We start from the raw sequence: 22,698 nt of genomic DNA on the forward strand, positions 1-22,698 counted from the left end.
GTCTGACCACGCTGAATGGGGGAAAAGTGTACAGGTCTTTGCTCAACCAGTCCTGCAACATTGCATCCACTGCCCACGCTAGAGGATCTGGGTCCATTCTGTCGGGAGAATTTGCTTTTGGCAGCTTAAATTGTCTGCCAGGACGTTGAGCCTTCCGTAAACAAAGCGAGTCATGATCCGAGTGCAGTTCTGGTCCAACCAAAGGAGATCTTTCGTTGCCTCGTACAGGGAGAAAAAATGAGTTCCCCCTTGCTTCCTGATGTAGGAGAGAGTAATCGTGCTGTTGGAATGGACTGCTACTACCATGTCGCACATTTCTGAAGCAAAGAATTGAAGGCCTAAATGTACCGCCTTTAATTCCTTGTCGTTTATGTGATATGATTTCCGCTCTTGGGACCAAGTTCCTGATATCTCATTGTTCCCCAGAAGTGTATCCTGACCCAGATCTGATGCATCTGAGAAGTTCAGGCTGGGGTTCAGAGGGAGAAGGGACTTCCCTTATGACAATTTCCTTTGAAGTTCCACCAAAGAAGATCTTCCTTATCTCCAGAGTAACAGGAAATATGAATAAGTCCGGGGGGATCTTTCTGTTCCAACTAACTTAATCTTGTGCTAATAGAAGGGTTTTCCTAAGGTCCTCCCTACACTGTACTTCCGATTGTGCCCGAAGCAGCCAATCGTTGAGGTAAAGGGAAACTTTGATTCCCATTAAATGAAGCCACTTTGCTAGGGAAGCCTCTGGTGAACACTTGGGGAGCCGTCAAGAGACCGAAGCACAGGCTTGAAACTGAACACCCTGCCTTCAAAGACAAACCTGTGGAACTTCCTTGATGGATGTCATCCAACCTCCCAAGCAAATGGATGACAGGGCTGTCTAGTTTATCTCCATCTTGAATTTTGTATTTTGAATGAAGACATTGAGGATGGTGATATCCATGAGGGGCCTTCAACCCCGACATCTCAGGGACAACGAACAGGTGATTGTAAAAACATGTTATTGTTATAATACAATTAAGTTTGTTCATACTTACCTGGCAGATATATGTATAGCTGTATTTTCTAAAGTCCGACAGAATTTCAAAACTCGCGGCACAAGCAGTGGGCGGCCAGGTGGTAGTACCCATTCCCGCCGCTGGGAGGCGGATATCAGGAACCATTCCCATTTTCTATTCATATTTTATCAATGCCACTGTCTCCTGAGGGGAGGAGGGTGGGCACCTTAATTATATATATATGCCAGGTAAGTATGAACAAACTTAATTGTATTATAACAATAACATTTTGTTCATGAAACTTACCTGACAGATATATATATAGCTGAATCCCACCTTCGGATGGTGGGAAGAGACAGAATAGGATTTGTAGGAAACTAAATTAAGTAGATGATGTACATCTTGATTCCTCACCTGTTAGCAAAGTAGACTCTGTGATTACTGTCACTTAAGCCTGCTTCTGCTCAATCAGAGTTGCCAGCCAGGCGGAGACCTGTAGTGCTGGTGCGCTCTGGATGCTCTGTCAACGGGGACGTGACCTCAACGTGACAAGACCATCGAACCATACATACAAGGGCTATGAAGCAACTAACTACCACCTGACCAACTAGACCAAAACCCCCTGAAAGTTAATCTAACGGATGGAAGATCTTCACACAAGATCTCACCAACAACCAAAAACACAAAACATATTAAAAACTTGTCAACGTGACAAGACCATCGAACCATACATACAAGGGCTATGAAGCAACTAACTACCACCTGACCAACTAGACCAAAACCCCCTGAAAGTTAATCTAACGGATGGGAGATCTTCACACAAGATCTCACCAACAACCAAAAACACAAAACATATTAAAAACTAACCTAACTCCTAACTAAGGGATAGGGAAAGAGCTACCTCCAGCCCCCAAGACTGTGTCTGCAGAAATGTATGGTCCAAGAGAACTACAGTCCTCGTAAATCGTTCTCACATCTCTTAAGTAATGTGAGGCGAATACAGAACTGCTCCTCCAAAAGGTGCCATCAAGGATGTCCTTGATTGACATATTCTTTTGCAAGGCAAGAGAGGTAGCGACAGCTCTGACCTCGTGAGCTTTCACTCGCAAGAGGCTCAAATCAGTCTTCTGGCAAGATGAATGAGCCTCTTTAATGACGTCCCTCAGAAAGAAAGCCACAGCATTCTTTGACAAAGGTAATTCCGGTCTCTTCACAGAGCACCAGAGATTACCTGAGGGACCTCGTACCTCCTTCGTTCTATGAACATAGAACTTGAGAGCCCTGACAGGGCACAGGACTCTCTGGTTCTTGGCCCACTAGACTCGACATACCCTTAATTTCGAAGCTCTTTGGCCAAGGGTTAGACAGGTTCTCGTTTTTAGCCAAGAAAGTTGGACTTAAAGAGCAGACAGCGTTGTCTCCTTTGAAGCCCACTTGACTACTAAAAGCTTGGATTTCGCTAACTCTCTTCGCCGTCGCCAGAGAAGTTAGGAAAAGAGCCTTCTTTGTCAAGTTCCGAAGAGACGCTGAGTGAAGAGGTTCAAACGGACTTGACATCAATAGTCTAAGAACCATGTCAAGGTTCCATGAAGGCGGCCTCACCTGAGGAATCTTCGTGGTCTCGAACGATTTCAAGAGGTCGTGAAAGATCCTGTTTGTCAGAGAGGTCGCATGGCCCTCTATGCCGAAAAAACTGCTGACAACATGCTCTTGTATCCCTTGATGGTCGGGACTGCCAATTTCTGCACGTTTCTTAAGAAAAGTAGAAAATCGGCTATCTGGCTCACAGAGGTCGTGGAAGAGGAAACTCCCTCCTTTCTACACCATGCCTTGAAGGAAGCCCACTTCGATTGATAGACAGCTCTTGTAGAGGCTCTCCTTGCATTTGTGATTGCTTTCGCAGCTGTTTTCGAAAAACCTCTCGCTCTGGCCAACTTTTCGATAGTCTGAACGCAGTCAGACCCAGAGCGGAGAGGTTTTGGTAATACCTTTCGAAGTGAGGCTGTTTGAGTAGATCTTTCCTCCAGGGAAACGTCCTTGGGAAGTCTACAAGGGATGACATGACCTCTGTGAACCATTCTCTCGCCGGCCACATCGGGGCGATCAGGGTCAACCTTGTCCCTTCTGAAGCTGCAAACTTCCTCATGACTTCCCCCATGATCTTGAATGGTGGGAAGGCATAAAGGTCTAGGCCCGTCCAACTCCAGAGCAATGCGTCCACAGCGATTGCTCCTTGATCCAGGACCGGGGAGCAATACAGAGGAAGCCTCTTCGTCCTCGACGTCGCAAATAGGTCGACCAGAGGATGTTCCCCACAACTTCCAAAGCTCCTGACACACGTCTTGATGCAAGATCCATTCTGTCGGCAGGATTTGGTCCTGTTGACTGAGAAGGTCCGCCCTGAGGTTCTGCACTCCTGCGATGAATCTCGTCAGGATCGTGATCTTTCTCACCCTTGCCCACAGCAGAATCTCCTTTGCCAAGTGAAACAGAGTCCGGGAGTGTGTTCCTCCCTGATTCTTCAAATAAGCGAGGGCTGTGGTGTTGTCCGAATTGACTTGGATAACTTTCTTTATCAATTATTCTTCGAAGAACTGCAGCGACAGGAAGATCGCTGCCAGTTCCTTCACATTGATGTGCCAGACTGCCTGATCCCCTCTCCAGGAGCCTGACACTTCTTCCCCTCCTAGTGTTGCTCCCCAGCCCGAAATGGAAGCGTCTGAAAACAACACTAGGTCGGGGCTCAGAAGATTTAGGGATAAGCCCTCTTGCAACTTCTGAGGATCAAGCCACCATCTTAGATGGCTTTTCACCAACTCTGAGATCTTCAAGATCGCATTCAGATCGTTCTTGGCCTTCCATTCGTCTGCAAGGAAAAACTGGAGAGGCCTGAGGTGCAGTCTTCCCAAGGAAACAAACCTTTCTAGCGAGGAAATGGTGCCCAGCAGACTCATCCATTCCCTCGCCGAGCAAGTCTCTTTCCCCAAGAAGGCTGAGACTTTCTCTAAGCCTAGCCGCTGACGTTCTTGGGACGGAAACGCCTGAAAAGCCACTGAATCCATCTGAATCCCCAGATACACGATGGACTGTGTTGGGGTCAGATGTGACTTTTCAAGGTTGACAAGAAGTCCCAGGGACTTCGCTAAGGCTAATGTTAACTGAAGGTCCTTCAGACATTTCTCCTTCGACGACGCTCTGACAAGCCAATCGTCGAGGTATAGGGAAACTCTTATCCCTGAAGAGTGTAACCACCTCGCCACATTCTTCATGATGACGGTAAAAACCATCGGAGCCGTGCTCAAGCCGAAACAAAGGGCTTTGAACTGCCAGACTTTGTTGCCTAAAACGAATCTTAGATATTTTCTTGAAAGAGGGTGGATTGGAACGTGAAAATACGCGTCCTGCAGGTCTAAGGACACCATCCAGTCGCCCGGTCTCAAGGCTCCTAGAACAGACTGAGGCGTCTCCATTTTGAATTTGATCTTTTCTATAAAAAGATTGAGCCTGCTTACGTCTAGGACTGGACGCCAACCCGACGACTGCTTCGGTACCAGGAAAATCCTGTTGTAAAATCCTGGTGACCCCAGGTCCACGACCTGCTCCAACGCTCTTTTTTCGATCACTTGATCTAATAGATCGAACAGAATATGATATTGTTAAGATACAATAAAGTTTGTTCATACTTACCTGGCAGATATATATATAGCTGTATTCTCTGAAGTCCGACAGAATTTCTAAAACTTACGACACACGTAGTGGGAGTTAGGGTGGTTAGTACCCATTCCCGCCGCTGGGAGGCGGGTATCAGGAACTATTCCCATTTTCTATCAGATTTCTATCTCCACTGTCTCCTGAGGGGAGGTGGGTGGGTACTAAAATTATATATATCTGCCAGGTAAGTATGAACAAACTTTATTGTATCTTAACAATATCATTTTGTTCATGAAACTTACCTGTCAGATATATATATAGCTGAATCCCACCTTTGGCGGTGGGAGAGACAGAAAAAAGGATTTTAGAAAACATATAAATGTATATGATTGACATCTTGGTTCCTTACCTGTTAGCATAGCTGACTTCGTGATTACTGTCACCCAAGCCTGCTTCTGCTTCACTAGAGTTACCAACAAGGTAGTGACCTATGTAGTTGGTGCGCTCTAGATGATCTGTCAACGGGGACGGGACCACAATGTGACTAGACCATGACCATACTTCCGAGGGCAACGAGGCAAAAACCACCACCTAAGTTAGCCTACCAACAAACTCCCATATACCAAAGGCTAAAGGAAGGGACGACTGTACTCGGCAGCCGACCCTACAACCATAAACATACAAATATTAAAAACTCACTACCCTTTTCTATGGGATAGGATGAGTGCTACCTCCTGCCCCCAAAATAGTGTCTGCGGCGACGTATGGTCCGAGAGAGTAACAGCTTTCATAGGTCGTTCTCACCTCCCGTAGGTAGTGCGAGGCGAACACTGAGTTACTCCTCCAAAAAGTAGCACTTAAAATGTCTTTAAGAGCCATGTTTTTCTGAAAGGCTATTGAGGTCGAAATAGCCCTTACTTCGTGCGCGTTAACTTTAAGTATCTTCAAGTCACTGTCTTTGCAAGAAGCGTGCGCCTCTTTAATGGTGTTTCTTAAAAAGAATGCCAGTGCATTCTTGGACATGGGCATGTTTGGTCTCTTGACCGAACACCATAAGTTCTCTGCAGAACCTCGGCAATCCTTCGTTCTACGAATATACTCTCTAAGAGCCCTAACAGGACACAGGACACTTTCTGGCTCTTGACCAATGATCTCTGCCATACCCTTGATCTCGAATGTTCTAGGCCACGGATTGGAAGGGTTTTCGTTTTTGGCCAGAAACGACATATTCAAAGAGCAGACTGCATTATGCCCTTTGAAACCGACGTGTTTGCTGATAGCCTGTATTTCGCTAACTCTCTTCGCCGTCGCCAGAGCAGTTAGGAATACAGTTTTCTCGTCAAATCTCGTAGAGACGAAGATGAAAGAGGTTCAAAACGATTTGACATCAAATATTTTAGGACCACATCCAGGTTCCACGAAGGTAGCTTCGGAAGTGGTACCTTGGTCGTTCTCGAAAGATCTCAATAGATCATGGAGATCCTTATTGTTAGCGAGGTCAAGACCTCTATGGCGAAAGACTACAGATAGAACGCTTCTGTAGCCTTTAATAGTTGACACTGCCAACTTTAGATCTTGTTTCAGATAAAGCAAGAAGTCGGCGATCTGGCTCACAGAGGTAGTGGTAGAGGAAACTCCTTTTCTCTTACACCAACTTCTAAAGGCTGCCCACTTCGATTGGTAAACCGCGATTGATGATGGTCTCCTCGCGGTGGCGATAGCTTTAGCCACTGATTTCGAAAAACCTCTCGCTCTGGCCAACTTTTGGATAGTCTGAACGCAGTCAGACTCAGAGCGGAGAGGTTTTTGTGGTACCTCTCGAAGTGGGGCTGTTTGAGTAGATCTCTCCTTAACGGAAGAGATCTCGGATAATCCACTAGGTAGAACATCACCTCTGTGAACCAGATCGCTGCGGGCCAAAAGGGGGCGATTAAGGTCAACCTCGTCCCCTCCGATGCTGCAAATTTTCTCATCACCTCCCCCAGGATCTTGAAGGGGGGAAAAGCGTAGAGATCCAGGCCCAGTCCAATCCCATAGAAGGGCGTCTACTGCTACTGCTCCCGGATCGAGAACCGGGGAGGGGAGCAATACAGAGGAAGTCTCGCCGTCCTTGATGTTGCGAAGATGTCCACTAAGGGGCATCCCCAAAGACCCCACAGTTCCTGGCATACTTCTTGATTGAGAGTCCACTCTGTCGGCAATAACTGTCCTTGTCGACTGAGGAGATCTGCCCGGACGAGTTCTCGACTCCGGCAATGAATCTTGTCAATATTGTGACTTCTCTCTCCTTCGCCCAAAGCAGGATCTCTTTTGCTAGAGAAAACAGGGAGCGAGAGTGTGTTCCTCCTTGTTTCTTCAAGTATGCCAGGGCTGTGGTGTTGTCCGAGTTGATCTGAACCACACGACGGGTGACTTTGTTCTGGAAGAACTGGCGCGCTTAATTGAACCGCTGCCAGCTCTTTGAAGTTGATATGCCAGGTTACCTGTTCCCCTCTCCAGGTACCTGACACTTCCTCCCCCCACCCCCCTAGAGTTGCTCCCCACCCCGTGGATGACGCGTCGGAGAACAACACTAGGTCGGGGTTCTGAAGCTTGAGGGATACGCCCTCTGACAGCTTCCACGGATCGAGCCACCATCTTAGATGGTTCTTCACCTCTTCCGAGATGTTTAACTTCATGTCGAAGTTGTCCTTTTCTGTCCAGCAGTCCGACAGAAAGAACTGAAGAGGTCGGAGGTGTAGCCTCCCCAGGGAAACAAACTTCTCCAGCGAGGAAATGTCACCAGCAGACTCATCCATTCCCATACCGATCATGAATCTTTCCATAGAAAGGCTGACAACTTTTTCTATGCCTTTGTTGCTGACGTTCCTGGGACGGAAAAGCCCGGAAAAGCCACTGAATCCATCTGAATCCCCAGATACACGATGGACTGTGTTGGGGTCAGATGTGACTTCTCGAAGTTCACCAGAAGTCCAGGGACGCAGCTAAAGACAGAGTCGTCTTCAAATCCTTCAGGTCCACCGGCGGGTCCTGCGAGGAGGCTCGTATGATGTCCCAGTCGGTACTAGATAGAGCTGATATTTCTGATTTTGGTTGGAAAGATGGAGCCCACCTTCGCCACGTTGCTTCATTAAGATGGTGAAGATAAAAGGGGCCGTACTCAGTCCGAAACAAAGAGCCTGAATTGAAAGACCTTCCCTTTCAATACGAACCGAAGGTACTTCATCGATTGGGGATGTATCGGGACGTGAAAGTAGGCGTCCTGTAGGTCGAGTGATACCATCCAATCTCCAGGTCTTAAGGCCCCCAGAACTGACTGAGGTGTCTCCATCTTGAACCTCTTGCTTCTCTATAAAGAGGTTTAGACGACTTACATCCAAGACGGGCCGCCACCCTCCCGATTCCGATGTTCGGATACAAGAAAACAATCTGTTGTAAAATCCTGGCGTTGCCAGGTCTCTAAAAAACCTGTTCCAAGACTGCTCTTTTCCTCGAGGCATCTGCTCGAGCAGGTCGAAAAGAATCTTTCGCTTTGTTAGCGGATACGATGGGGACAAGTCCCTGGGAGTGGAAGTCACGGGGGCGGCTTTATGAAAGGGATCTTGTAACCCTTCTCTATGACGTCGAGAGACCAGGTGTCTGCCTCTCTTACTCTCCAGGCTTCTGCAAACAACTGCAGCCTGGCTCCTACCGGTGACTGAAGGCACGATCTCTCACTTCTTACCCCTAGACTTGGAAGGGGCTCTACCTCTAGGAAGGCTTCTTCCTCGAGGAGATGATCTAGCGGAAGTCCCTCCACGAAAGGGCTTCTGCTTCTAAACTGTTGCGTTCCAGACGATGTTGAAGGGCCAGCCGGACGTCTCGAAGACTGAGCCAACAGGTCTTGTGTGGCTTTCTCCTGCAGACTCACTGCCAGATCCTTCACCATAGCTTGGGGAAGAGATGACTCGAGAAGGGAGCATACAAAAGTTCTGTCCTCTGAGCGGGAGAGACAGACTTAGCCGCGAAGTTGCAATAAAGCGACCTTTTCTTAAGAACCCCTGCTGAAAAATGAGAGGCTAAAAACTCCTCTTGAGCCATCCCTGACGGCCTTCGTACCATGCATGACAATACACTGGACAGCTCCCCCAAGCTGATCGAGTCTGGCTTACGAGATTGGTTGTCTAAGGCTCCAAGACACCAGTCTAAAAGTTGAAAACTTCTAAGGACCTAAAAAGTCCCTTCAAAAGATGGTAAAAGTCCCTTCAAAAGATGGTCCAGTTCGGAAGTCGTCCAAGAAACCTTAGCCGATGCTAAAAGGGCCCTCCTTGAGGCATCCACCACGCTGGCGAAATCACCTTGAGACGACGTAGGAACCTTCAATCCTAATTCCTCGCCTGTCTCATACCACATCCCTGCCTTACCGCTAAGTCTAGACGGAGGCAGGGCGAAAGTAGTTCTTCCTTTTGTTTTGTTTTCCTAGACTCCATCCAGGCGTTTACCTTCCGGAAAGCTCTTTTCGTAGATAACGACGTCTCATCTTCACGAAACCTGGAGACTTACTTGTCTTCGACGACGAAACTGAGAAGGAGGAGAAGGAGGAGCAGCTGGCTGAAAAGTATCGCCAAACGAATCACGAAGTAGTCGTGCCAAAACTTGATAATCTGACGAGGCAGACGTAGCAGGTTGATCATCATCAACATCCTCCGAAGAACCGCTAAGTTCTCCTTCTTCCCTACCCGAGTGCAAGTCCGAAGGAAGAGGCAGAAGTCCTTTAGCTCCAAGTCTCCTATCTGAACGATGAAAAGAAGACGAGGGTAACGGATCCTTAACAGTAACAGGATCAGGAGTACCTATAAGAGGCGAACGTGCCAAAGGCTCGGGAACCACATCCGAGTGACAGCGAACTTCCACATTCGCGTCCACAGAGGTCTTACTAGAACGTCTACGAGCGTCCATCTGAGCGTCCAATGTAGCGTTCTCTCGAGCGTCCAAATCAGCGTCCAACCGAGCGTCCAGCGAAGCGTCCAACGGAGCGTCCATCAAAGAGACTCTTCTACCGTCCCGCGAAGCGTCCTTCCCGAACGTCCAGCAAATAAACTTGATCCACTGCCCGACTAACATAACGTTGAGCGTCAACACTGACATGTCGAAGAGGTGCAGAGCGCAAATCGTCGTCAGCAGAAGCGTCGAAGTCGGAACGCCGAGCGTCCTCTCTACGGGAAGGGAGAGGAGCATGCAGAGAACTCTCTCTAACTTGGCGTCTAACGTCACCTCTAGAAGAACCCTGGGGAGCCAAACGACGTCTAGAGGGCAAAATATCAGAAGACGGGGACGAAAAAGGAGCCATTGGAGAAGACTGCTTAGATCTCTTGATAGGCAGTCTAACGTCTTTCCTTCGACGCGGGACCGTCTCCTTCTGTTTCAGTAAAGCGTCCAGTTGCCGCTGCATCGCAATGATGATCTCCGTCTGAGATGTCTCCTTACGCGGAGACGAGCTGCGCTTGCGAGAAGGAGAGGGGCGAGGGGACGCCTTCTTCCTTCTCCCAAAGAACAGCCTTGGCTCTAGAGCGACTGGGGCGCTCGAGGGCGTCATCGTCGGATGACGTCCTATACTTCTTCTGGGGCGGAAAGGCTACGCTTTCCGGAGAAGAATGCCACTCAGACATAGCATGACGTGAAGCGTCCAGCTCTTGAAGAGTCCTCTTCAGAGGTCGCGAATCCGATCGAGATTCCAACCCCTTGCCCTTGCGGGGCGGGGGGGGACCCTCGTCGGAAGACGATAAAACAATCCCTTAAGGTATCCGTTGCCTCGGGCACGCTCCTTAGCAGCCTGGGAAGCGTCCACAGGAACTGCTGAAGGGACGCCAGATCGGTGGGGGTTCCCGTAACCCTCCTTCGGCCTTCGGACATGCCCTCTCCCTGAGTCCTGGGAGTCCGGCAGAGGTCCCAGCCTAGAGGCGCTATAGGGCCGATCTGACGCCCCCTCCACTTCACTAGGGGCACTATCACTGCACTTATTTTGCCTGTTTCAAGGGCAAGCACTTTAGATTCAAGCGTGTCTTCAATGAATCTAGAATAAGCGAAAGGGCATTACCCTCCGCAGACACCACTTGAGGGCCCAAAGGCAACACTACAGGGTTAGGAGACACAAATTCTAAAGGAGGGTTAGAAGGGGATACATTAATACCCTGTCTGCTACCCGACTTACTCCTGGAGGAAGACCTCCTAATCCTATCACGTTCTAACTTCTTAACGTAGGATTCATACGTCTTCCATTGCAAATCATCTAAGCTTTCACACTCATTACAGCGCAAATCAAATCTACACTCTTGCCCCCTACACCCTTTACACAATGTGTGAGGATCAACCAAGGCTTTTGGAAGCCTAACCTTGCATTCCACTTTCGAGCACACCCTGGCGCTAGCAGAACTACATCCAGACATTTTTAAGGGAAAAATCTAAGCCAAAATCAATAAACAGTCCAAATCACGTATGCCAAGCTATCGATCCAATCAAAAAACCAAAAAGTCAAGAGGATACTCAAGCAATATGAAAAGTTTTCCAAAATCCTGAGGCGGAGGTGTGTAAACAGGTGTTTACGACACCGGCGACAGAAGAAATCTGATAGAAAATGGGAATAGTTCCTGATACCCGCCTCCCAGCGGCGGGAATGGGTACTAACCACCCTAACTCCCACTACGTGTGTCGTAAGTTTTAGAAATTCTGTCGGACTTCAGAGAATACAGCTATATATATATCTGACAGGTAAGTTTCATGAACAAACCGTTTTTTCTCTCCCTGATATGACGGAGAAAGGTCTCTGGGAGTCGGGGATAGAGGAGGAGGATCCAAAAAGGGTATCTTGTAACCCTGCTCCACGATCTTGAGGGACCAAGGGTCTGTATCTCTCTCTCTCCATGCTCCCGCAAAACACTTCAATCTGGCTCCGACTGGTGTCTGAAGGACATAATCTTCATTTCGATGTCTTGGGCTTGAAGGAAGCTCTTCCTCTTGAAAGCCCTCTCCCTTGAGGAGCTGCTCTCGAGGGAGGAGCTCCACGAAAGGGTTTCACCTTCTATGGAGGTCGTACAAATGAGGACGTGGAAGGAACTGCTGGACGTCTCGAGGACTGAGCTAAGAGGTCCTGCGTAGTTTTTTCCTGCAAGCTACTTGCCAGGTCCTTGACCAAAGTCTGGGGGAAGAGATGGTTCGATAGAGGTGAAAAGAGCAGTTCCGCTTTCTGAGTGGGTGTAACCGATCTAGCGGTGAAGTTACACAGAAGAGCTCTCTTCTTAAGGAATGCCGTTCCGAAGTGAGAAACTAGCTCTTCCGAACCATCCCTGACGGCCTTGTCCATGCACGATAGCACGCTGGACAGCTCCCCCAAACTGAGCGAGTCCGGGCTTCTAGATTGCAGATCTAGAACTCCCAAGCACCAGTCCAAAAAGTTGAAGACTTCGAGAGTCCGAAGCAGTCCTTTTAAGTGATGGTCCGTTTCCGTAGGCATCCAAGACACCTTGGCTGTGGATAAAAGGGACCTCCTTTGGGAATCTACTAAACTAGAGAAGTCCCCTTGAGCTGACGAAGGGATCTTCACACCCAAGTCTCCCTTGGTCTCGTACCAAACGCCCCCTTTTCCACTGAGTCTATAGGGAGGAAGGGCGAAAGTTGACTTGCCCTGATCCTTCCTTCGATCCATCCAGTCCTGGAGTTTCTTGAAGGCCCTCTTGGTGGACAGCGAAGTCTTCATTTCCACAAACTCCGGGGTCTTACAAGACTTGGAAGACGAAAACTGCGAGGGAGGAGACCTGGGAGCTGCAGGCTGAAACTTGTCCCCGAAAGACGAACGTAACAGCCGCACAAGAACCTTGTAGTCCGAGATGGACGAAACAGAAGAAGGTTCCTCTTCAATCGAGTCCGCCGGACTACTCAACTCTCCTTCTTCCCTAAGAGGAATAGGAGACCGCCCATCCGGAGAGGGCGTACGTCCAGCGGGTCTGGCCTTGATCAAAGACCCCCGCTGCTTAGAAGCAGAAGCCTCATCCAAGCTAACGTCCTTACGACGATCCTTACTGCTCGAGGGAGGCACAGCGTCCTGACGGCGCTGAGTATCCTTTGAGACGACCGAGACGGCCTTACTTCCAACTGAAGCGTCCTTACGCTTCTTACACAAGCGAACAGAATACGAAGTTAACGCGTCTTTCTGAACGCTAACGAACTCCTTATAAGGAGACACGTCACTCCGAGCGTCCATACGAGCGTCCTGCTGCACGTCCTCTTCCTGCTCGGCGTCCTCCGAAGCGTCCTGGAAAGCGTCCTGCTGAGCGTCTCGTCGAGCAGCCTGCCCATGACGTCGAGAGGGAACGAAAGCGTTCTGACGACCAGCTTTCCTACCAGGAGAACGAGATCGGCGATGAACCGAAGGAGACGCATTCGGAGAAAGAGACGAACGCGGAGAGGGAGAAGGAGACTACTTCGTCCTCTTGACAGGCAGCCTGACGTCCTTCCTCCGCTTAGGCTCGACTGCTGCTGGGCGAGTCCTCTGAGCCATCAAAGAAGATAACTGGTCCTGAAGGGACAAAAGGATGTTCTTCGTAGGCGAAGAACCAACAGAAGGAGCAGGACTGAGCCAGCGAGAAGACGAGGGGTGAGGGGACGCCTCCTTCCTTCTCACAGGTACAGCTACCTGCTTCTCCAAAGAGCGACTGTAGCGCATCTCAGGGTCATCACCGGATGACATCCTACCTCTCTTCTGAGGCGGAAAGGCGTCATACGCATCCGGAGAAGAGCGCAATGAAACTGGAGAGATAGGACGTGAAGCGTCCTCACTACGAAAAGTCCTTTTCAGAGGACGTGAGTCTCTCCGAGCGCTCCACCCCTTGCGTGGGGAGGACGCCTCGGAGGACGAAAAACAGTCCTTAAGGATACGCGCCCGTACGCGCTCCTTGGCAGCCTGGGAACTTGCAACATGGCCTGCCGAAGGGACGCCAGATCGGTGGGGAGCCCCCGTAACCCTCTTGCTGCTTTCGACATATCCACTCCCTGAGTCCTGGGAGTCCGATAGCGGTCTAGGCCTTGAGGCATTATGGGGCCGATCTGACGCCCCCTCCACAACACTAGGGGCACGATCACACACTTTCACCGAGCCAGTTTCTAAGGCCAACACTTTTGATTCAAGAGTACGTAACGACTCCAAAATCAGAGAAAGGGCATTACCTTCTCCAGACACAGTATCAGGGCCCGAAGGCAACATCACAGGTTTAGGAGAGAGAAATTCTACAGGTGTTAAAGCAGGTGAAATGTTAGTTCCTTTACCTTTAGTAGAACCGCTCCTGGAGGAAGACCTCCTGATCCTATCGCGTTCCAATTTACGCCGATAGGAATCATACACCTTCCATCCATCATCGGTCAATCCTTCACATTCATTGCACCGATTATCCAACAAACATACATGCCCCCTACACCCCATACATACTGTGTGGGGATCTACCGATGATTTAGGTAGCCTCACCTTACAATCACTCTTCAGACACACTCTGAAACTCACTGCACTTGATCCAGACATCACGTTTACAGAAAAGCCAATCCAAAATAAAAAAACAGTCCACTATTGCGCATGCCAATCCAACAATCCAGAATCAATAACCAAAAGACAATCCAGATACTTAAAGACGAGTAAATCCAAAAATCCTAGGCGGAGGTACTGCAAACAGTTGTTTACAGCACCGGCGACAGAAAAAATATGAATAGAAAATGGGAATGGTTCCTGATATCCGCCTCCCAGCGGCGGGAATGGGTACTACCACCTGGCCGCCCACTGCGTGTGCCGCGAGTTTGAAATTCTGTCAGACTTCAGAAAATACAGCTATATATATATCTGTCAGGTAAGTTTCATGAACAAACTGGAGAATAAATGTCCTTTACTATATCTATGGCCTCTTTCTTGATGGAAGCTGAAACCTCGTTTGCGAGGGCCAAAAGTTTCTTCAAGCCTGAGGAGTAAGCTGTCAATACAACAGGTGTGTGGACTAAGGGAGATTTCTTTGAAAAGGGGATGACATAACCCTCTTTCTGGACACTGACTATCTACGGCTCCGTGCCCTTCTTCCAACACTCCCAGAATATATGGAGGACAACCTCCTCGCTTGCAAGAGGACGACCTTGAAGAGGACTCCTTAACACAATGTGCCATGAAGCGTACATTCCTTCTAGATCTAGGATACGACCTTTGCTTGCTCCGAAAGGGCTGCATCTGAGCAGGGAGAAGCTGTCTGGAACTAACTGCAGGAGCCTCCCTTGGGTGCCTGGAGGACTGACAACAGATCTTGCTTTTTTTTCTTTTGCAGATCAGAAGCAAATACTCAATACTGCAGCTTGAGGAAAAAGATGTTGTCTATCTAAGGGAGAATGGAGTAGACAGATCTCTGTGAAGGAGTAATTCCCTTAGTTGTATATGAGCATAAAAGGAGCCCAACTCCTGGGAGCCATCCTTGATTCAAGAAAGAACTCCCAGCCAGTCTGAGGAGTAATCACTGGGTAACATGGGGCAGTCTATGAAACACATTATACTTCAAAAACTTTGAAGAGATTCTTCAAAATGTATGCCAGTTCTGATGCTGAAAACATGACCTTTGCAAAAGTAAAAGCTGAATTCCAGGCAGAATCTACCAATCCCAAAAAGTCCCCTGGGAAGAGGCAGAAACTCCCAGGAACCACTTCTCCTAGCATATGAAAGATATTTTCTCCTGGATAACCTAAGAGGGAAGCAGTTCTGCCTTGCTCCCTTGTCTCTGCGAGCCATCAGTCTACTTCTTGAGGGCCTACTTCGCTGATGATGAAAGTACCACCTTCGGCAACCTGGGATCAGAAGCGTGGGAGCCAGATGCAGGAAAATGTGGAACAGTTAGAGAACTGGTAATGGGGGGGCCAATGAAATAATAGGAACATGAGTATTAGATTTAACATCATAAGATTCCTGGCTAGCTAATGATTTACTAGTCTATGCTCTAGCAATTGCTCTCCTTTTCCTATCTCTAGCCAATTTCTTCAAATGAAACTCTAAGGTTTTCAATTTCCTATTGTACCAGTCATTACATTCTGAACATCTAAAGTCAAATGAACAAACTTGTCCAAGGCAATCTGTGTGTCATAAGATTCTTTAATTAGGTGTTTATTGCAGCCTTTAATGCAACACCAAAAGTAAGATGAACTTGAGTCTGACACATTCAAAAAATGTACTAAAATTAGGGACAAAAAGTCAAAATCAAACAATAAGGTCTCTAGAGAGAACCTATTGCTATCTAAATAATGCTGAATCTCCCAACAAATGATAATGCTTCACCACCTGCGATAAAAAGCAACCAGACATGTCTAGCTGCAGTCAACAACTAGTATATAGCTACCAGGTGGTAGAAACAAACTGAGCTCTCTTAGCCAAGTCGTTCCAGTGAATTTAAACATTTTAGATGCTGGGCGAGTAACTCTTAGCTATGTAATTACTGGATAAGTTACTTATATAAAAATATGTATTGTTTTACTGGTATTGTGATTTATTCATTTCCCACCTTTCTAACTGGTGAAAAGTACGTTATTGGACCCCATCTCCAACCAAAATCATATACACTTAAATAATTACAAACAGTTAAAATCAAAGAAATAAATTCTGTTTACAATCACATTTGGGAGTAAATTGAAGAAATCACACAGTACAAACTAACAGCATTATAATGATCTTGATGTACGATAATTATTGCTAATTATATACTTATCCACAGTGTAAAACAAAACTATGATTAGCATCTCAGTGCACAGACATTACTAGTTACCTATGCAATATCACAAGGGGTGTACTAGTCTACACAGTTTACTCATATTACAAGCTCACAAGACTAAGAAAAATGGTACTAACATTTTCATGTTTGAACCTCGTAAGAATCTTGATTTCCCTTAGGGTCCTTTGGCAGTATGTCTGATGTTCAAAAGGAGATATTTTCTTAATTGCCACCTTTGTCTTCGTAACACTATCATTTGCGGATCTGTAATAATTAAGATTTATTAAATGAAATTCTGAAAAACTGGAAATGGTTATAATAAGCCTATACATCCTAAATGCTGTTGTTAGAGACAGTCAATAATTCTAAATGGACAAAACTGCCAATAGTAAAAGTACCCATTGCGGTTACTAAGTGACTGAAGCCCCCTTTGTTTAAAACTTCACAATTATGTCTGATAAGATTCTATTCGCACAGCTGAAAGACAGAACCCCACTAGCTTTCCTACAGCAAAAGGCGTCAAAAACCTAGATGTCGTGACATCAGTTCTTGCAGCCACAATCAATCAATCCTAATCTGTGAGAATTATACATACAGTAACATTATATTTTAGCTAAAAATAACCTTATGTACACCGCAATGTAAAAACAAAATTTCAGTGAAGAAGTTGTCTCCAGAATGTTCAGAAAGTCATAAGAATTCATGAGGGTGAGAGGAGGTACAGTCCTAAAATCCTAACCAACCAGCAACATAATCTTATTGTGATATTACCTCTTGGATGAAACTGTCTCTCTCCACCATCTTCTATGTATTTTAACTCTCATCTGACATGCTCTCCATCCATACCCTTTACAACATTCTTGGCGTGCTAATTGGTCTTCATCTTCTTACTTACATTAGTGCTTTTTTGAATTACCACTTTTCTCTCCTCATCACATGATCAAGCTATCTTCATCATCACATATCAAAAACTTTCCAACCTTTGGACCCTGTACCTCTTAACTTTATTTTTAATGTCTTCCAAATGTATTCCAGTCAAGAATCTCGGCAGTTTGTAGTCCCTGCAAAATACTCTACAGTGCCATATTTTCATGTATTTTATACACCCATTAACACTTATGCATTATAAACTCTTTAAAACATATGCCTTATTTCCATATTCATGAACATCCATCTCATCAAAATCCTATTACATGTAGTATCAGGAACCAGAAATTCCCCACTAATTCCCTTTTTATATCAGGAGAGAGAAGCCAGCTTGATGGAAGGGGACAAAGGTATTTACTACATGATTAATGAGTTTGTATAAAAGACTTGAGGTATGAAAATGTAGTTCCATTACATAATCATATAATGCTGGTTTGCTATTTCAGTGAAGCATGAGCTGTACAGTGTTTCAAAGCATGAACATCATCAGGACTTTAAGATGAAAATGCTCAAAATTCAAGCCTCCACATATATACCGCCATCTGTGAAGGTTCCTTCATAACTATATACAGTATCATAACAGACAGATTTTGCTGAAAGGTCTTTACCCCTTACAGGCCAGGCTAAATATAAATTAACATTACCCTGAGATGCAAAGTTTAAGGTCGGCAAAAAAAAAAAAAAAAAAAAAAAAAAAAAAAAGGCAAAAAAAAAAAAAAAAAAAAAAAAAAAAAAAAAAAAAAAATCACTGGAAAGAGGATGATATGGTATCAGGAAAAAAAATCTGTACTGCACCTTCTGTATGAAGTTGAAAGTAAATACGTACTATATTTCCAACTCTGTATGGGGCCTCTTATCTGAGAAACTCATAAAATGTGCTAATTTCAGTGAGATACATTTTCTAATACAGTATTGTTTTAATTTTAGTTTGGAAAATTAAAATCAGCTCACATACTGTAAAAGATAAGAACTTAAATCAGCAACATTCTGAGTTCAGTGTACGTATTTAAAAACAAATAATACATATTTACAAGATGTACCAGGACAAGAAGATGTAGTACCTATTATGTACTAAGATAAGTGTGCTCTTTCTAATTTTCTCATAATTTACCATGCACAACTACAATTATAGCTGAAAATCTATCATAAAGGATAAGAACTAAAACCAACAGCAATCCCTGTGTATATTTAAAGGCAAAAATATACAAGATGTATGCTAGGACAAGGAGATATAGTACATACACTCCCCCTTAAAATCTCAAGTCAGACTATTATTCCTGTATCCTGAGCTGAGGTGTAAATGTTGCCATATAGTCATTTATGGCCGATTCCAGTGATGTGAGCGTTTTCTCAAAATTCAATCATATATCATGGTGCAAAATAACATGATGTTTGTTTGTATGGTGTTTTTACGTTACATTGAACCAGTGGTTATTCAGCAAAAAGCAATGGCTTTACATGACTTCCAAACCATGTCGAGAGTAAACTTCTATCACCAGAAATACACATCTCTGACCCAACAATGGAATGCCTGAGAATCAAACTCGCAACCATCAAGGTGGTGGGCAAAGACCATATCAACCACGCCACTAAGGCGCTAATAACAACATGATCTGCATTGTCACCTACCATCAGTATGAAATGCGTAGATAACTACCTGGATGGCCAAGGCTCAAGTCAGCAAAAGAGGACTACGATTCTGGTAAATAGGTTGTATGAAAAATAAGCAATAGCATCCTCCCGCTTAATGAAACATGTCCCACCATCATAATTAGGACTCACACATGCAAGTTTTTATGAGTGGCAATCCCTTAAGGAAAATCTAGTGAAAGTGGATTGCACCTACAAATACTCTCACAAATTCGCTGGAAAATCAAGGGTGACCTTGAATGCAGAGAAAATCACCTTCACCTCATTTTGCCATACTTCTACCAGGTTGGTATTCAGGCACATCATCAAACCGCCATATTACCTGCCAAAGCAAAAAAGATGGTTACTGGAGAGGGTTCCATTCCCAGCTAAGCGCCACTTACTGAAAATCCATGATAACAGCACTAATATTCGACTTAATGGCGCCATTAACCAGAGATCTGCGCTGAAATCCGGTTACAGCATTGCTAGACAAGCGCTGCAAAACTGGATTACCGTTAACTGATGCAGCTGGGAAGTGGGGACTGGCCATATTCTTAAAAGAACCATTTTCCTAACACCTGTATTCATAATCTGAAAGACTTAGTCTTGAAGTTCACTGTCCTCTTTACATATCATTTGCTTACTCTTACCAGACAAAGTAAGATTATTTCCTAACTAGAAGTAATAGTGGAAAGAAAAGTGAAAAAATGGCAGCATGATCACCTATATGCTCAATCCACATGGAGAGGGCTGATCAAATGACTTGAAGTTGGGTGAGAGTTCACAAATGCAAGAGACTCGCTTTGCTATGAGAAAACACTGCCATTAAGATCATTCTTGACTGGCACCTTATAGTCTTCCTGATTTTTCCTTTTTAGGTTATATAGTCATTATAGGTACATTAATCATCACATGTGTTCTCCATTTTTTGTGAAGATGGTAATGGAGTTACCGTTTAGACATAGGCGATTAGTTTATAATAGTTCATATTTTTGTTTCTTTCCTAATAATCTTCCATTTTCTGAAACAACTTTTGTATCACCAAATGTTGAATAATCTTTGTTGCGAATTTCCTCTCAGTCATTCCTGAATGATCTCAGTCACTAACACAAGTGCTGGAATGACTTAAGTCTCAGTACCTGACAGAACTGTGAATCCTTCGCTTATGAGTTGCTACTTGTCACCTTGGTAGTTCTGAGGAAATGGGGTAACCACTGAGAACAGCAAATACTTGGCTACTCGGGTGATTTCCCCTTAGATTATGGCATGGGGCAACAGTGGCTGTCTTATTTCTGGATAAACAGCTGGTGTACTATAGAGGGTCATGACTGTCATGACTAGATCCAAAACTAGTAACAAGTTCCCTTGTAGAGTCAAGAGTGAGTAACTTTCTCTAATATGCTACGTGCTGGAGGGCACAAAGCTAACAACATAAATGAAACCCAATCCAATGAGGACTGAGCACTGCATGACCACGATAACCTGCTGAAGATGAAACATAAAGGCAGGCTTCATTACTGCATTAAAGATTAGGTCAGGAGGTGCTGGATCAGGAAGCAGCAATGTCACAGGTGTAGGCTGGATGGAGAAAGGTGGTGGTCCACCTATTGGAGCAAGCAGTCCCAGAAATCATCACCTACAGTGGACAGTAAAGCCAAATGAAGACCTTTTTGCGGTAGGCAGCTTACTAGGCTGTCTTATAAAGTCAGTCCAATGACTGTGAGAACAAAGAATAGGGAGAGGCAGATGAAGAGCAGGTGGAGAATGAAGATGAAATGTACTTACAATTCTTTGAATTTTTCTACAAAGACCCTTTCTTAACTTTCCAACAGAAACATGGACAATGCTGAAACAGATAGTATCACAACAGAGTCAAGAGTCATGCCAACACCAACAACAGCAGTAGGAACAACAGCATGAAAGGAGTTCAGACCAAAGCAAAGCCCCTAGCTGTAACTAGTGCAGGATAGAAGCTTTTGTCTGTGGCTAAATACTCTAGGAAAGCCACAGGGCAGATCACTGGATAAAAGGGGATAGCCAAATTAACTCTAGTAATACCTCTACCTTTGTAGGGTACCCCCAAAAAGGAGGCAGTCAAATGGGTTGACAGTTATTATGCATCCTTTCCAATCCTCCCAAGAGCCTAAGACAAATGTCAAGAAATATTCCCGAAAGATTTGGCAGGGGTCATGACTAGAGTTGATCCAAGAATACATATAGGTGGGAAAAAGGCCCTCTTATCTCAATCCTGACCTACCCCTGAAACAGAACAAAACATGGGGACCAACATCCAAGGGCAACACAAAGCATCCACATACACAATACCAAAATCAGTCATTAATGAAGTCAAAAGCCAAAAAAGTGCTACAGTGTAATGAAAAAGTCATGCAACACAGTATAACCCATGAGGTCAAAAGGTTGTGATGGCTTAGATGGATAGATTATAGAATTTAGGCCAGAGGGTGGAAAGTCCGATGGATGAAAAAGAATATGAACGGACGTACAGAAAAAAGAATGAATGAGGGAGGTTGCTGCTAGGGGCTGAAGGGATGCTGCAAGAACCTTAAGCAATGCCTACAGTGATGACAGTACATATAACAGCTGAGAGTCAGAACATCAACCTTGCCCTTCCAGTATAAGACTGTTCAGCTGAGTGAGAATACTTTGCTTAAACTTGTGGACAAAGGAAAGTGCCCATATCTTGTTCTCTTATGATGAAGTTACGCTCATGGTTGGCACTACGAAGGAAAAAGGAAAATCACAGATTTTCTTCCAGTAACAAGGAACCTCCAAAACGTCACCCCCTCATCCTTCAATGAGAAAACTGTGACAGCAAAGCAAGCAAGCATGTTCAACCAAAGGTGAGCCTCTGCCCTCCATACTGTCTGGAATGAAGCCTTCATGGCACCTGACTCTGATGCAGAGAGGACAGGGTGGGGGTACATCATTCAGTCCACAAACTGATAAGTCCAACAGCAGGGGAGTATAATTTTCATGCAGGCAGGACATCCCTTGGCATATCAACAGCATGGGAAGGAGCTGGATAGCATGGAACTTTCTGAACCCCAGATCAGACCAATCACCTGGTCCAAAACATAAATTGGTAACTAAGACCACTACTCCAACTCAGCTTCCTAGTTCCATTCAAATCCTAAGAATACAAGCTGGGTCATCTCCCAAGAGAAAGAATGATGCATCAGTCTCCTTGGCACCCACTCATAGGACTATATGCACACTGTATCACCAACCACCAGTACTACCTGACATACACTTGTGCCCAGAATGTCATTCCTAACAGTGATCATCCATCCCAACCTAACCACAAAGTTCCCCATGCTTGGCAAACCTGAACTCATAGACACCACAGGATAATAGGTACCTATGTTCACTAACATGCACAAGTGCCAAACTGATGATAGGAGCAAACTCATACCTTTAAATTTACCTATCCATTTCTCTTAAACCACAAAGGGAGCATTAGAAGATGGAGCAGGACTGAGAGAAGAATAACACCAGATGAAAAAGAAATATTAGGTAGATAGAGTAGACTAATGACCACACCTAACTGATTGTCTTTGAATTAACAGTTGCTCATATGTTCCAATACCTCACCAAGTTGGTTATTCTCATCAGACCACTTCTAACATTCTCACAGTAAGAGAAAAAAAAATCATTCTCATTTATCCTACCTATAAAAAATGTGTGACAATCTTGTCCAATTGAATACTTCCAGTTTACACTAT

The 22,698-nt window shown here is 45.4% G+C and overlaps 1 protein-coding gene across 1 annotated transcript in view; it reads right to left on the reverse strand.

Moving 5' to 3' along the window:
- LOC135217163 (mitogen-activated protein kinase 1-like) overlaps window positions 1-22,698 on the reverse strand; it is a 101,948-nt gene that overhangs the window by 72,793 nt on the left and 6,457 nt on the right. The window contains exon 2 of the mRNA XM_064252882.1: window positions 16,534-16,660. Within this exon, the coding sequence (XP_064108952.1) occupies window positions 16,534-16,660 (127 nt within the window). The remainder of the gene's footprint in view (window positions 1-16,533; window positions 16,661-22,698) is intronic.

Source organism: Macrobrachium nipponense, chromosome 7, assembly GCF_015104395.2.
Source record: "Macrobrachium nipponense isolate FS-2020 chromosome 7, ASM1510439v2, whole genome shotgun sequence".
NCBI classification, from domain to species: domain Eukaryota; kingdom Metazoa; phylum Arthropoda; class Malacostraca; order Decapoda; family Palaemonidae; genus Macrobrachium; species Macrobrachium nipponense.